We start from the raw sequence: 17,931 nt of genomic DNA on the forward strand, positions 1-17,931 counted from the left end.
TCTACATCTGTCTCTCACAGACAAAATAAGATTGTCGATATCCTGTTGAAGTACGTTTGCCCATTCTTCTATTAGGCGAGACAACGAAGCATTAAACCTAGGAATTTTGTGCAGTAAGATAAATCGTCATGCAACTTTTTGCATTCGATTCAAGAGTGTCAGGCAATTTTGTGAACTAAATTTATCTCCGGCAAAAATGTTTGTGCATGAGAAAATGCATTTTCAAATGCATCTCGAAGAGATGGAAAGAGTACTAATTTCATGACGGCGATGGTCTCCGAGGTACCTGGTGCCCAGGGCGGAACTCCTCGCTTAGGATAATCAAATAATTCGCGGGACGATCGAATAATTCTCGAAACAAAGATTGGATCGAAAAACTGAAAAATACGTGTTCAATATTTTTTAAAAATCTATCGAATGACACTAAACACGTCCCCCCATTCCACCCCATTCCATCTTAATTGGAAACCCCCATTTGTTATTGCAGATTTGGATTACTCATGTAGCAGTGTATTATTCTCAGAAAATACACTACTGCTTATGCAACCAAACTTACCGGGACGCCGAGAACAAGACTGTCACTTAGGACGTTAAAAAAAAAAAGGCGAGAGGCCTTTCAGTTTTGATGGTGGAAGTTTTTGGTCAATTTTTATAGAAAAATAAGTAAATGTCGTACAGTGGATGATCTGGATCATTTAGAAAGAGTATTCTGGTTATTGAGTGGAGGAGAGTATTGGTTGGTGTTGATTTTTGTTTTAAAGACAAGCAAATCTTTGTTGGAGGTTGTGCAAAGGATGGATCAGTCTACACTGTAAGCCCAATGTTTTGTCAGTTTGTCAGTTACCGTACCGTGGAGGCTTTTAGTAGCAGTACGTTTGCATGAACATATTATTTATTTGGAAAGTGGTTAAGTAAAGTGCCATATCTCAGGTAACAATTTTGACTTGACTTTATCTCAAAAATAGTTTGGTGGTTATACGCGATTTTTTTAGACTGAGCGTTTCATAGATATTGCTAAATTTTATCAGTTAAAGTGGGTAGACTGTTCCAATAAGTACAGAACAAAAACCTTTTATTTTGGTGCTAGATTCGTATAAAAAAATGATAACGTCTGAGTATTTAGTTTATGTTTCATTTATATCATTAATAATATCTATAATTTGTTGAGCTCAGCATCTCAGGTACCTACCTACATAAAACCTAAAGTGCTGACATTTTTTTTTGTTTCTTTGCTATATTATTGTTAAGACTTTTTTATAAAATAAATTTCGAATAATTGTCATTTTTTTACGATTGTCATTTTTTTATTATCTTTATTTTTTTTATTTTTTATTTAATCCACCTACATTTCAGATAATTTTACAGAGTAATTTGGCTATCAGTTAGTTCCTGTTCAATTGTATCCACAAGGTAAGGTAAGGTAAGGTAAGGTAAAATCCTACGCAGGTAGGTTGGCGTCCAACTTTTCGTTTTCTTCTTCGTTTTCTTTCCAATTTTCTTTAATTTTGTTATCTACCGACCCCGACCCCTCCGAATACTGTAAAGAGCAACGGTGCACTTATTCACATATGTCGGGACCTTCAGGCTGTAGCCATTTTATAGGCACCTAAGGTTGCCGCACTCACATAAAAATAAGTAACTTTTATTCGAGACACTTTTTCGAATTTTGTATAGATGGCGCTATAATCGGAAAAAACCATTTATTGTGATAGTATAGGTAAAATTATAGAAACGGTCTAATATCTCGAGAAATACACTTTTGTGTATTTTAATGCTTTCTACACCTACGATATGGAAATGAAATATGAAACCCATTTAGATTATTCCGACAATAATTTCAAAAAGGTGACGCCTATACTATTTTGACCAATATTGAATGTCGAGTGACAATGAATCACCATCTTGTAAGATTTGAAATTTATAATTTTTCTTTTATGGAAAGTATATTGTTTTGGAGAAACTCCGAAGAAAACTTAAAAAACAACACAATGTTTAAATTTACAAAAAAAAACTAGCGCTTGGAGATAGATCTGATATAAATGGTGAAGATGTATTCCATGAGACCTGTTACCAATATTTTTTAAAATTATAAATTTTAAAAATATTATTTAAAAAGACACAACTCCACTCGATATTTTAAGTTATATATATTCTAAAATAATTTACTCTCCGTTTCCTAAATATTTCAACATGTTTAAGGATATATTTAACACTTCCAGATAAATAGCTGAAGGAGAAAGGTCTTTTTCTAAACTTAAATTGATCAAAAATAATTGGCTTTAATAAGTAGGTACCTATAGAAAAGCAAGTAAAAATAGATATCACCGAAGCAATAAAAACTTTTGCCAACTTAAAAGCTAGAAAAGTTGACTTGGATATACTTTAAAAAATATGGTATAGTTTATAAGATTGATCTTTTTTGAATACTGAAACCATGTTTTTTAATATACAAGGTGGGCCAAAGAAAACAGTCCACCTCGATATTTGGCAGTAGTTATTAGAGTTTAAGGAAATGCAGAAATATTTCGATTCTTATTTTTATATTGCAATTTTTTGGCACATATTTCATACTGGTGACGTCATCCATCTGATGACGTAATCGATCATTTTTTTAAATGGGAATAGAGGTCGTGCGTAACTCATTTAAAAGGGGTGTTCAATTCCCTATTCAGTAATACAAACATTAACATCATTATTTATACAGGGTGACCAAAAAAATATTTTTTGAATTAATTAATTGACGCAAAAAGAAGAATGTATGTAATTTATTTAACTCAAAATACATTGTACTGCTGTCAGAAAATAGAAAAAAATGTTTATTTCACAAATAAACATTTCTTTTCGCTTAAATGAAATCACAAACAACTTCCCAGCTACCTCTTGGCAGTTTGAACATTTAATTTAAGCGAAAAGCAATGTGTATTTGCCAAATAAACATGCTTTTCTATTTTCTAACAGCAATAGAATGTATTTTAAGTTAAATAAATTACTTAGATTCTTCTTTTTCTACCAGTTAATTTAATTCAAAAATTCTTTTTTTGTCCAACCCTGTATAAATAAAGATATTAAAGTTTATATTGCTGAATAGAGAATTGAACATCCTTTCAAATGAGCTACCACACACGACCCCTATTCCCATTTAAAAAAATCGTCGATTATGCCATCATGCCCAGATGGATGACGTCACTAGTATGAAATGTATATCAAAAAATTGTAATTTAAAAATAAAAATTGACCTTTTCGGCATTTCCTTAAAATCTAATAACTACTGCCAAATATCGAGGTGGACTGTTTTCTTTGGCCCACCCTGTATAAATAAAGTAAACATAATTAGTTTTAATTTTAGCGTACCTATAACCTATATAATCTTCTGACAAAAGACGGCCCTGTTTATTCGATAGGTTCTTGAAAAATATTAAACACGTATTTTTTGAAGGAAAAGGCAGTTTTTGTTTTTATTTGCTTCAGAGTTGGACCACCATCTCCAGATAGATATTTCTGTATCTTATGCGTCCTCAGTGGAGCTATGCAGTCACAACTCTAAATCAAATATCAACAGCCTGCATATTTAAGGGAAAACACCGCGATGCAATGATTCCACCTTTGAGACGCAAATCAGCGACATCTTTCGTAAAACGAGGAAGACGACGAAAAGCCTTAGATACAAAGTTTACTACATTTAAGGGGGTCGTCTAGTGTCTCGGGTGAAAAAAATCGATTTATTTTTTTTTTGCATAAATCTTATCTAAAATATGTGTAGAAGACGTGGGTAAAAGGATTTTTCGAAATTGAAAGTGGTTTAAAAGTTACAACCGTATATCGGAGCAGGTATACGGATAGCACGGGAGCTCGCTCAGCGGGGCGTGTCAGCGCTGTCACGTGACAGTTCTCGCATCGACCATTCAGAGAGACGCTTGAGCGATTTCGCAAAAGTAGCCCGGGTTTTAAAGAGAGAACATAAAACGGCTTTGCAGGACTTTTTTGAAGAAGAAGGTGAACTGTATGGTCCAGGTATAGCAGATTGATGGTGAGATCATTTATTTATTATCAACTTTCAAAAGCGTTTTTCTCGAAACACGTTTTTTTTTTCAATTTGCTGCCATAAAATTTCAAAAACTATTGAACCGATTTTGCTCAAATTTTCACAGTATCTTTATAACATATATAGCTATACAGTGAACTAAAATAATTGAGATTGCTTTGTTAGATTTTTTTTAATAGCTAAATAGACTCCCAAAAAAGTGGAAAAATTGAATTTTTTTTTAAGTGTGCAAAACAATTATTTTTTGAAATACCGACTTTATTTTAGTTCCATGTAGAGCCTGAAGTCTCACAATTCAAATGGTGTTTGATTTTTTGATTTCAGATAAGCAGAACAGCCAAAATCATGGCAGCAGTTGAGAAACTTTTTTTTTATATGTGTCCCTGTTGGCTGATGTAATTAAAAAAAAACACTATATCGACTTTAAAAAATTCATAAAGTTTGTTAAAATGTTAATAAATATGATATAAAAATGATTAGATTATTTTATTTAAATCCTTTTCTAAAAAAAAAAAACATTCCCAACAAAGCGTTAAAAATACCGCCTAGACACTAGACGACCCCCTTAAACAATTAAAATAACTGAAATAAAAATATGTAATAAACAATATTTTAAATCCAAGACTTTTCGTTAAGAAACTGCTTATCTCTGGCTTTTAAAATATATAAACACAGAGACGACGAATATAGAAGAAAGTAAATAAAGGACATAAATATGACGTATTTTTTGGTTTTTTATTTGGAAGTGTATTTCTCCAGATATTAGACCGTTTCTATAATTTACCTATGGTATCACGATAAATGTTTTATGGCGCCATCTGTCCACAATTCAAATAAAATTCGAATAAAAGTTGCTTATTTTTATGTGAGCAATCCAAATCTGCAATAACAAATGGTGGTTTCCATTTAAGATTTTAAAGTTACCCCCACCCCACCTCCAGTGGGTGGAGTGGGGGGACGTGTTTAGTGTCATTCGATAGATTTTTAAAAAATATTGAACACGTATTTTTCAGTTTTTCGATCCAATCTTCATTTAACTAAGTATTTGTTCGTCCCGCGAATTATTCGATCGTCCCAGGCGACGAGTTCCACCCTGGGCACCAGATACCACGGAGACCAATGCCGTCATAAAAGTCGTGTTCAGTGATCTCCAAAGCCCCCAAGTATAAAAATTGAACTCATTTCCGTCAATATTTCCTGAGTTTTTCATTCTCCATCTCTTCGAGATGCACTTTGAAAATGCATTTTCTTATGCACAAAAATTTTTGCCGGAGATCAATTTAGTTCACAAAATTGCCTGCCACTCTCTCGAATCAAATGCAAAAAGTTGCATGAAGATTCATCTTACTGCACAAAATTCCTAGGTTTTGGGCTTTTTAGTGCTTCGTTGCTTCGTCTAGACGAGGCAACGAAGTATTAAACCTAGGAATTTTGTGCAGTAAGATGAATTGTCAGGCAATTTTGTGAACTAAATTGATCTCCGGCAAAAAATTGTGTGCATGAAAAAAGCATCTCTAAAGTGCATCTCGAAGAGATGGAAAATAAAAAATTTAGAGGTCATGAAATATTGACGGAAATGAGTTTAATTTTTATACATGGAGTTTTTGGAGGTCACTGAACACGAATTTCATGACGGCGATGGTCTCCGAGGTACCTGATGCCCAGGGTGGAGCTCGTCGCCTGGGACGATCGAATAATTCGCGGGACGATCGAATAATTCGCGAAATGAAAATTGAATCGAAAAACTGAAAAATAGGTGTTCAATATTTTTCAAAAATCTATATAATGACACTAATCACGACCTCCCACTCCACCCCCTGGAGGTGGGGTGGTAACTTTAAAATCTAAAATAGAAACCCCATTTGTTGTTGCAGATTTAGATTGCTTACGTAAAAGTAAGCAACTTTTAATCGAGACATTTTTTAGAATTGGGGATAGATGGCGCTATATTTGGAAAAAATAATTTCTTCGTGACACCATAGATAAATTATAGAAACGGTCTAATATCTGGAGAGATACACTTCCAAATAAAAAACCATAAAATAAGTGTTTAATATTTTTCAAGAACCTATCGAATAACATAAAACACGACCCTACACTCCACCCCTGGAAGTGGGGTGGGGGTAACTTTAAAATTATAAATACGAGCCCCCATTTTTTATTACAGATTTGGATTCCTTACTTAAAAATAAGTAACTTTTATTCGAGACATTTTTTCGAATTATGCATAGATGGCGCTATAATCGGAGAAACATTATTTATTAGCGCCATCTATTAACAATTATAAAAAATGTTTCGAATAAATGTTACTTATTTTTTCATGAAGAATCCAACATGGAGATTCCCACTTAAGATTTTAAAGTTACCCCCCACCCCACCTCCAGGGGGTGGAGTGGAGGGTCGGTTTGATGTTATTCAATAGGTTCTTGAAAAATATTAAACACGTATTTTTTGGTCTTTTATTTGGAAGTGTATTTCTCGAGATATTAGACCGTTTCTATAATTTACCTATGGTATCACGATAAATCGTTTTTTCCGATTATAGAGCCATCTATCCACAATTCGAAAAAATGTCTCGAATAAAAGTTGCTTATTTGTACGTAAGCAATCCAAATCTGCAATAACAAATGGGGATTTTCCATATAAGATTTCAAAGTTACCCCCACACCACCTCCAATGGGTGGAGTGGGTGGTTCGTCTTTAGTGTCATTCGATAGATTTTTAAGCAAACATGGGAATAGTTACTATGATGTTAACGATATTATTTTTTATGAAATTGGTATAAATTTTTAAATGTTTTATGAAAAAAATTGAAATACAATTACATACATCATTTTCCCAATGCCCAATGTGTCCCATGGTGGGGCAGTTTGGATTCGTCGAGGGGCACTTTGGAACAAACAGTCTGCCCCAATGGTGAGAAACATAAATAATAATAAAATTGATCATTTTCGTAAATCTTAAACGAAATCATAAACGAAACAGGAAATAGACCAGGGCATTTAGCACTAAAAACATCCGAATAAATAAATTTTTAAATACAGCACCTAGAGACCTGCGGTTTTTTGCATTATGTTCAGGATGACGTGAGGAAAAGAGTCTACTATTCAAAAATGGGTGGGAATGCATAATTGCACTGTAAAGTGCATAAAATGCATCCAAAATTGCATAAATATAAAAATAAAGTCAAAATCAGTATACTAAGGAACAAAATTTATTATTTGGGGGGTTTTTGGGGTCACTGAATACGAGTACGCCATTAAAACTGACCCCCGGATCACCTGGTGCCCAAGGTCACGGCAAGAGACATCATCTTCTGGAGTTTCGATGGTTTTCGGCATTAAATCGATGCAAACGGATTACTCACGGGTTTTATTAGTCGCTAAATACGAATATGCCATCAGAATTGACCTCTGGAGTAGCTGGTGCCCAGGGTCGCTACTAAGACACGTCATCTTCTGGAGTTTCGAGGGATTTCGGCACTAAATTGATGTAACTGGACTACTCGAGGGGTTTTTGAGGTGGTTAAATACGAAGATGCCATCAGGACAGACCTTGGGATCACCTGGTGCCCAAGGCCACTGTAAGGGACGTCATCTTCTGGAGTTTCGGGGGCTTTCGGTATCAAATTGATGCAAACGGATTACTTAAGGTTTTTGAGGTCGCTAAACACGAATATGCCATCAAAACCTATTCTCTGTGCACCTGGAGCCCAAGCTCACTACAAGGGGCGTCCTCTTTTGGAGTTTGAGAGATTTCGGCATTAAATTGATAAAAATGCATTACTCGGGGGTTTTTTGAAGTGGTTAAATACGAAGATGACATCAGGACAGACCTTAGGATCACCTGGTGCCCAAGGCCATTGTAAGGGACGTCATCTTCTGGAGTTTCGAGGGCTTTTGGTATCAAATTGATGCAAACGAATTACTTACGGGTTTTTGAAGTCGCTAAACACGAATATGCCATCAAAACCGACTCCCTGTGCACCTGGAGCCCAAGCTCACTGCAAGGGGCGTCCTCTTCTGGAGATTGAGAGATTTCGGCATTAAGTTGATGAAAATGGATTACTCGGGGGGTTTTTGAGTCGTTAAATATGAATATGCCATCAGAACCGACCACCGGATCACCTGGTGCCCAATTTCACTTCAAGGGACGTCATCTTCTGGAGTTTCGAGGGCTTTCGGTATTAAATTGATTCAAACGGATTACTTGCGGGTTTCTGGGTCGCTAATCACGAATATGTCATCAGAATTTAATTTCGGAGCACCTGTTGTCCAGGATCGCTACTAAGGCACGTCATTTTCTGGAGTTTCGAGGGTTTTCAGCATAAAATGGATGTAAATGGATTACTCGGGGGGTTTTTTAGGTCACCAAACACGAATAAGCCATTAGAATAGACCCACGGAGCACCTGGTGACCATGGTCACTGCAAGGGACGTCACTGTGCTATTCAATTGTCTTACTTATGTATATATATATATATACAGTCGGAAAAATGAAAGAATACCCATGAACGAACATATAAAACACGCTGTATTTTCCTGTCACCGTGTCACACAAAAAATTGGCCAGCGCAACTACATATAATAATTATTATTACATGCACTTGCGTTGGGCAATTTTCTTTGTGACAGGGTGACAGGAAAATACAGCGTGTTTTATATGTTCGTTCATGGGTATTCTTTCATTTTTCCGACTGTATATATATATATATATATATATATATATATATATATATATATATATATATATATATATAATATTTATACTAAATAAAATATAATACTATAAATTTATATATTACCAGATCGATTTACTATATTCTAATAGGACAATGTTATTATGCGTTGGCGTTATTATTGATCATCGTAATCACTAGGTACTTCAGAATCCTTCATCTAAGTCATACTCGTGTTTAACAATCCCAAAAACCCAAAAGTAATTTGTTTGCATGAATTTGGTACCGAAAACTCTAAAGTGTGTGTTCTAACGGCGTACTCGTATTCAGCAACCCCAAAAAGCCACGACTAATCCGTTTGATTCAATTTAGTACCGAAAAGTTTCGAAACTCCAGACGATGGCGTGCCCTAGGCACCAACTGATCCGGTGTTTGTTCTGATGGCATATTCGTATTCAGCAACCCCAAAAACCTATAAGTAATCGGTTTGCGTCAAAATAGTACCGAAAAACCTCGCCCAGAGGATGACGCCCCTTGCAGTGACCGCCAACACCAGGTGCTACGATGGTCTGTTTTGATCGCATGTTCTTGTTAACGACTTTAAAAACCCCCCGACTAATCCATTTTCATCAATTTAATGCCGAAATCCCCCAAAACTTCAAAAGATGACACGTCTCTTGCAGTTACCTTGGGCACCAGGTGCACAGGGTTTCGGTTCTGATGGCATACTCGTCTTTAGAGACCTCAAAAACCCTCCAGTAATCCATTTGCATGCCGAAAACTCTCGAATCCCCAGAAGATGACGTGTCCTAGTAGCGACCCTGGGCACCAGGTACTCCGGAGTTTAGTTCTGATGGCATATTCGTGTTTACCGATCCCAAAAAACCAGTAAGTAATTCGTTTACATCAACTTAATGCCGAAAACACTCGAAACTCCAGAAGATTACGTGCCTTAGTAGCGATCCTGGGCACCAGATACTCCGGAATGCAATTCTGATGGCATATTCGTGTTTATCGACCCCAAAAACCCGTACGTAATCCGTTTGCATCAATTTAATACCGAAAGCACTCCAAACTCCAGAAGATGACGTCCCCTGCAGTGACCTTGGGCACCAGGTAATCCGGTGGTCTATTCTGATGGCATATTCGTGTTTGGCGACCTCAAAAACCCCCCGAGTAATCCGTTTGTACCAATTTAATACCGAAAGCCCTCGAAAGTCTAGAAGATGATGTCCATTGCAGTGACCTTGGGCACGGGGTGATCCAGAAATCTGTTCTGATGGCATATTTGTGTTTAACCACCTCAAAAACCCCCCGAACAGTCCAGTTGCATCAATTTAGTGTCGAAATCGCTCGAAACTCCAGAAGATGACGTGCCTTAGTAGCGACCCTGGGTACCAGGTACTCCGGAGGTCAATTCTGATGGCATATCAGTACTTAGTGACCTCTAAAATTCGTAAGTAATCCGTTTGCATCGATTTAATGTCGATAACCATCGAAACTCCAGAAGATGAGGTCTCTTGCACTGACCTTGGACACCAGGTGATCCGGTGGTCAGTTCTGATGGCGTAATCATATTCAGTGACCCCAAAAACCCCTAAAGTAATAAATTTTGTTCCTTAGTATACTTATTTAGACTTTATGTTTATATTTATGCAATTTTGGATGCATTTTATGCACTTTAGAGTGCAATTATGCATTTCCACCCATTTTTGAATAGTAGACTTTTTTCCTGACGCCATCCTGAACATAATGCAAAAAACTACAAGTCTCTGGTGCTGTATTTAAAAATTTATTTATTTTGTGCTAAATGCCCTCGTCTAAAAGTTTAATATAAAATGCCAGCCTTCTGGTACTCCCTGGCACTTTATTGGGATATGGCAGTTTAGCTACAATGTCGCGTTTAAGTATACCTAGAGCTAATATCATCCCGTATCGGGTAAAAAAATCCACAATTTTGCTTGTAAAGCAGTTTGATACACTGTATCAATCTGTCCCGTCTATTTATGTATATAATGTTCTGTGACATAAATGTTTTATCTATAATAGTCTTAATTTAAATCAAAGTTTTTAAATTACATGAAAAAGCCGATATATAGATTCAATGTTACTGAATCTCTTACCTGCAGCAGCAAGTTGTGCGGTAACTTCATCTCCCATGGCCGCAGCCATAAGATCGGATCCTTCATCATAAGCTGACCCTGGTGATGACGGACAGTTGTCGTCATCATCAGAAGCAACAGACATCCCACCGGGTGAACCTACGACCATTGCAATTTGTTCTGTATTTTGATTCCCGTTTGAATTATTCATTATCAACACCATTCACCAGTACCATGGAACACACGCCCCCTGAAATAAAACTATAATAAATACACAGTAAATATGAAAGTCCGATAAAGAAATCTCGGGAAATTAGGAACTTTCTTTTCTTTATATCACATTATCAAAACCCAATCCAGGTAAAAAACACAAACAGCAAAGCAGAAGTGTAAGATAGCAACAGAGTGCGTTGAAATTATTAGTTAAGTTGTTTGGAAAGGTTTCCGCGGTTAATACAATGTAACTTAAAGCTAAAATCAATATTATTACAAAAGTTAATATTCAAATTAATCCAAATTCCGCTGTCAAAAATCTTCGCGCCAACCGAAGCGCTACTCTAGCGAACAGGGTAACACTATTGCAGTGACCAGTAGGCCGGGCCGAAAAATTTTTTATTAAATTTTTCTACACGGCTAGTTGCCAGAAGTTGGAACTAGTGTCTATATAATCCTATACCAAATTTGGGCCGGTTTAAAAAATAATTAACCGGGCCCCCTAGCCCTTAAATATTTTTTATTTGGTCGAATTTTTTTTTAAATTCTTGTAAGTACAAGGCTAGTTGCTAAAAGTTGAAACTAGTATTTATATATTCCTATACCAAATTTGGGCCGGTTTAAAAGTAATTAACCGGGCCCCAAGGAGAATTTTTATTTTGTTAAAAAAATGCCTGGAGCTCTTAAAAAAGCTTTTGTTGTCATATTATACTGTTAAGCGAAGGAAAAAATAATAATATTGTCGACAGGGAAAAAAACTTACGCCTAGGAGGGTGGGCGGGTGGAAATCGCCGTGCAGCTACCTCATCGTGGTGAGTTCTGGGTTAAATGAATATACGAAATAATGTTAAATATGTTCATAATGGTTCAATGTAAAAACCTTTCGTGCCAAATATTGATTCAAGCAAAGAGCTGCACAGTTCACAGCCCAAAAATAGTAAATAAATATGCATTGTTTACTCCTCTTTTATATTTTTAGTCCTGGGGGCCGGTTAAATTTTTTTAGATCATCATGAAAATTTTTAACGAGGTAGTAGCATCGATATTAATATTTTAACCATTAGCCCGCCCCAAAAATAAAACAAAGAAAATATTTTTTTTAGGCCCCCGGGGGCCCGGTCAAAAATAATTTAATTCGGCCTATATTTGGTACAAGGACTACCATACACAACTTTTTTTTAGTAGCCCGTTCAAAATTTCCCAAAAAATTTTTGTTTGCCCTTTTTCGGCCCGGCCTAGTGACCAGTGGTAGTGTCTGGGGGCGCAAGAGACTGAGACACCGGAAGCCCTGAAGATGACGTGAGAAAGGACGTCGAAAACTTGACCAAGAGAATATCGACACGGTTCAATCCAGAAGCCTGGTGAGTTTAATTTTAATATTAATTCTTGTAATAATATTAATTTTAGTTTTAAGTTTTATTAGTTAAGTTGTTTATATTAAGCACATCAAAGACACTGAAAACTACACCTTATACAAGAAAGTACCATTAGGTAAATTGGGATTAAAGGTGGACACAACGGAACGCGTTAAAAATTTCATATAGTTCGTCCACTCTAACTTTTCCCATGCGTCACAATTCATTTTCAAACAAGTTAAATCAAACAATAAAGTAAAACGTACGTCGACTTGCAGATCATTGATAAGTACTGTCAGAGTGTCAGTGGTAATAATTAGGAAATGGCTATTATCACGTGAACGTATTTTATAAAGTTACTTTATTGTGAAGTGTTTAATCTTTTTCGCTATTGAGGATATTGATGGTCTCAACATTAAACATAAAATATAAGACCTATAAAGCTAAATATAGAACGGTATACGGTAATGGTAAAAAGAATCACAACAAAAAAGTTAATATTGTTAAGATTTAATATTACCTAAGGTTGAGAAATACAAAACTCTCGAGTGAATTACATAAATAAATTATTAATATTTTTAATATCTATATCGTACCTTTGGCGAAACAGTGATACAAGTGCAAATTTTTCACAAATTGAGTTATCAACACTACGATATTACTAATACTCGTCTTTGTCTGGGGATCCAAAAGTCAGTAGGTATGGCAACTCTTCTTTTATTTAAATGAAATATTATATTTATTTTATATAAATTTAAAACCAAGTAGACTTTATTGATAAATAAATAAAACTTTATTGATTTATAAAACCAAATTAACAATAAATGCAAATAAACCAATAAACTGTCACTGTCATTGAAAATTATAAACGTTAAAATTCATAAGCTATCAAAGACATTCTGTAATGTTTATCCTTGTTTAACCTATTGTGATTTCTATGGAAAAGTGGCTTAATTTTGCGATACTAGTTTCTGTGAGTTAAAAAGAGACCTAATATAAAAAGTAATTTGTGAATAATTTCATGCATGCGAAAAGTTAGAGTTGAAGTACTATATTATTGAATTGTAAGATGCACGATAAGCAATAATAAAGAAAAAAAAATATGAAAAAAATTTTTTAAGAAACGCTTTTCTTTAGTTACGAGTGACTAAAATTAAAAATATTATAAAAAAAATCAACTAAAAAGCAAAAAATAAAATAAATTGAAAAAATCTAACACATTCGTCAAAGAAAAGCGTGGCGCGTCTTCATCGAATTAAATGGTTTTCGCCCCACGCTTTTCTTTAACGAATGTGTTAGATTTTTTCAATTTTTTTTATTTTTTGCTTTTTAGTTGATTTTTTTTATAATATTTTTAATTTTAGTCACTCGTAACTAAAGAAAAGCGTTTCTTAAATTTTTTTTTCATATTTTTTTACTTTTTACTTTTTAGTCTTACACTTTTCAAACATTAAAATATATCATCATGTTTATTAACATATGTATAAAGCATATGATGTACTAACATGAAAAGTAGTCGGAATCGGCAAAAAATTTGAAACTTTATTGTTTATTAATGAAGCATAACGTAAACAATTAACGTAAAAAGTGAAATTATGTATTGTTCATACATATCATTCGCTGTACCAATCCGTAAAAGTTTCAAGTTTTTACATTGTAAAAAACAAGAGAATTTAAGCATTTTCCATTAAAATCGTTTTTTATTATTTAAACAAGTAATAAACATAAAAAAAAATTATTGACTTCGTGTATTGTTCCCACAAATGCATATGTCTGCAAATTTTCATTCATTTGCATTGGGGAAAAGGCAGTCAAATTAACGTCTAAAGATTTGACGCAAACTATTGAACTAAATAAAAGCGTTTAAAAAACTGATCTCACGATAATGACCAAAAAATGAGTCAGCCACATCTCGATATCGAGAAACATGAGTTAAGGAAAATGGAAAGAGTCATCTCTATCTCAGGAGTAGAGAGGGCGAGTCAAGTCCCACAGCACTTAGGCCACAATTGACCCATTGTGCATCCACCCAGGGAGCTGTCTTCCTTAGGTCATTGTCCATCCTGCCATTTCCAGGAAGGCGAGCAAATCACCAGGGGACATCTCTCTTATGTTGGCAGGTGTAGGCCAGGGCTCTCGTACTGACGATACCTGCGGACATTCACATAGTACATGCTCGACAGTTTCGTCCTCTCGTTCACACTTCCTGCATAGAGGTGTGTGTAGAGGTGTTTGCTTAGTTGACAATTAGACCGAGCTGTATCGTCGCCCCGCTAGCGAAATTATTCAGATTCGATTTTTTTGCACAAACTTAATCAAAAAGAGGTCCTTATAACATATCCACAGGGTGCCGGGCGGTGCCGTGGTCAAAAAATTGTTTAAACAATTTTTTTAAACAAATTCACAAAAATATTTTTTTTATTTCAAACAATACTTTTTTTAGATAATTTGGGTCATTCTGAGCAAAAAAGGTATCTTGTAATTTTTCTCTAAAATTGATTGTTGTCGAGTTATAGGCGATTAAAAATTTGAAAAATGCGAAAATAGCCATGGGACTTCAAGGGATTAACTCGATTAAAAATTATTATTATGAAATTCAAAAAGTGACCAAATCAAGTTTCAAACCCCTTCTTGAAGGTCCTGAAGAGATTTTTGTCATTATTTTATTACAAAGCTGCTATTTTTAATTATTAACAATTAGCGCTATAGTCCAATTGTATCGTCACCCCCGTTAGCGAAACTATTTCGATTAGATTTTTTTGCACAAACTTACTCAAAAATAAGTCCTTATAACACATCCACAGGGTGCGGGTGGTGCCGTGGTCGAAAAATTGTTTAAACAATTGTTTTAAGCAAATTCAAAAAAAATATTTTTTCATTGCTAACGATTTTTTTTAGATAATTTGGGTTATTCTGAGCGAAAAAGGTCTCTTGTGATTTTTCTCTAAAACTGATTATTGTTGAGTTATATTAGACAAAGCGAAAACGGCGGGTTCTTTGGAGAAAATACTCCCATGAGATTTTTTTGCACAATCACATTCGTGAGACACCCCAGAATAAGGTTCAAGAAGTCGCCCTCGCGAAAAGTGGTCCAAATTTTTTTTAACAATTTTTTTAATCAAATTGCAAAAATCATTTTTTTTGGCCCGGACAAATTTTTTTTAGGTTTTTTGGACTATTCTAGTTAAAAATGTCTGTTATAATTTTTCTCAAAGTTAATAGTTTTCGAGGTAAAAGCATTTTAAAATTGAAAAAACGAAAAATGGCGATTTTCAAGGCTTAACTCAGTTAAAAGTTATTAGTATGAAAGTCAGAAAGTGACTAAATCAAAGTTTAAAGCCCCCCCCCCCCCCTACAAGATCCTGAAGAAATTTTTGTCATTATTTGATTACTAAGCTGTTATTTTTAAGTAAAAATAATGAGCGCCATGCACGTATTAGGCGGCCGTCCATGATGAGTGCGAAAGAGATGCCATTCAGGCAGTCCAATGGCGCATCTCACTCGCACTCACATTTACAGCCGCGTCAATACGATCTTACCGCTCATTACTAATAAATAAAAATAACAGCTAAGTAATAAATTAATGACACAAATTTCTTCAGGATCATGAAGGGGGGGGGGGGGCTTTAAATTTGATTTAGTCACTTTCTGACTTTCATAATAATAATCTTTAACCGAGTTATTAAGTCTTAAAAATGGCCATTTTCGCGTTTTTCAAATTTAAAATTGCTTATAACTCGAACACGATCAATTTTAAAGAAAAATTACAAGAGACCTTTTTTATCCAGAATAGTCCAAAAAACCTAAAAAAAATTGTCCCTGCTAAAAATACTGATTTTTGCAATTTGATTTAAAAAAAATTGTTAAAAAAAATTGGACCACTTTTCGCGTGGGCGACTTCTTGAACCTTATTCTGGGGTGTCTCACGAATGTGATTATGCAAAAAAATCTCATGGGAATATTTCTTCCAACGAACCCGCCGTTTTCGCCTTGTCTATATGGGCACTTTCCCATTTTTCAAATTTTAAATCGCGTTTAACTCGACAACAATCAATTTTAGAGAAAAATCACAAGAGACCTTTTTTGCTCAGAATGTCCCAAATTATCTAAAAAACATTGGTTCGAAGTGAAAAAATTATTTTTGTGAATTTGTTAAAAAAAATTGTTTAAAACAATTTTTCGACCACGGCACGGCCCGGCATCCTGTGGATATGTTATAAGGACCTCTTTTTGAGTAAGTTTGTGCAAAAAATCGAATCGGAATAATTTCACTAAAGGGGGCGACGATACATACTGGACTATAGCGCTAATTGTTAATAATTAAAAATAACAGCTTTGTAATAAAATAATGACAAAAATCTCTTCATGACCTTGAAGAAGGGGTTTGAAACTTGATTTGGTCAGTTTTTGAATTTCATAATAATAATTTTTAATCGAGTTATTAAGTCTTGAAAATGGCTATTTTCGCATTTTTCAAAATTTTAATCGCATATAACTCGACAACAATTAATTTTAGAAAAAAATTACAAGAGACCTTTTTTGTTCAGAATGACCCAAATTATCTAAAAAAAATTGTTCGAAATGAAAAAATTATTTTTGTGAATTTGTTTAAAAAAAATTGTTTTAACAATTTTTCGACCACGGCACCGCCCGGCATCCCGTGGATATGTTATAAGAACCTTTTTTGAGTAAGTTTGTGTAAAAAAATCGAATCGGAATAATTTCGCTAGCGGGGATGACGATACAGGCCGGTCTAAAGAGCCAGTTAAAAAACAAACTGTGAAGCGTAAGTTTTTCCTGGTCATTTCCAAGTATTTTCTGATGCTGACTTCCCAAGGTTTCTTAGTGTTACCTAATGTCCTGGCCCTCCTTCCCACCTTTTCACGGTTTGCATGTGGGAGCGACATTTGGTAATTTCCGTAATTATTGTAGTTGACCAGCCAAAAAGATCACCAGGCCCTTAGGCCGATGCCGCACTGCAGGAAGTTTGGTAGGATGGTGGATGGTAGATACCTGCCTGGCGACCATCCAGCTACTTATACCACGAATAATACAACGACGGTAGCCGCAGTGCCCTCCCACTACCATCTAACCATCCGGTGGTCCGCCAGGCGTCTATCCACCTAATCAGTCGTGTTTGATAATCCATCCGGGTAGCCTCGCTATGGAGGAAAGCGTAATAAGTGCTGTGTATAAAAGAAAGGCAATTTGGGACCCAGCAGACCCACTATGTGACGAAACATGGCTTAAAATATCTGTTTCATTTTTATTCTTTGCAGTTGCATTAAAAAAAAATCCAATATTCAAGTCAGGTGAATTTAAAAAGCAATTTTTGCCTTTAAGTCGATTTTTCTCCACTTTCTGAAAAGTTTAGTGAGTAAGTTTTACCTCTAATATGACGATATGCTAAAAAAACAAACCAAATGTAACGTAACAAATTAAACAAACGGTTCCTCAGCAGTCAGTTGGATACTGACTTCTGACTTCATTTCACTCTTTCACTGCGTCCAGGATGCAGCGACCCTCCACCATCCACCTTTA

At 35.1% G+C, this 17,931-nt stretch overlaps 1 protein-coding gene across 8 annotated transcripts in view; it reads right to left on the reverse strand.

Annotated features, from left to right (window-relative positions):
- The window catches only part of LOC114339958 (DNA-binding protein Ewg), a 96,880-nt gene that overhangs the window by 59,957 nt on the left and 18,992 nt on the right, over nucleotides 1-17,931 (reverse strand). For all 8 annotated transcript variants that reach the window (XM_050663627.1, XM_028290650.2, XM_050663628.1 and 5 more), the window contains exon 2: nucleotides 10,844-11,072. In XM_050663627.1, the coding sequence (XP_050519584.1) occupies nucleotides 10,844-11,045 (202 nt within the window). In that variant the 5' untranslated portion in view covers nucleotides 11,046-11,072. The remainder of the gene's footprint in view (nucleotides 1-10,843; nucleotides 11,073-17,931) is intronic.

Source organism: Diabrotica virgifera, chromosome 10, assembly GCF_917563875.1.
Source record: "Diabrotica virgifera virgifera chromosome 10, PGI_DIABVI_V3a".
In the NCBI taxonomy this organism is placed as follows: Eukaryota; Metazoa; Arthropoda; class Insecta; order Coleoptera; family Chrysomelidae; genus Diabrotica; species Diabrotica virgifera.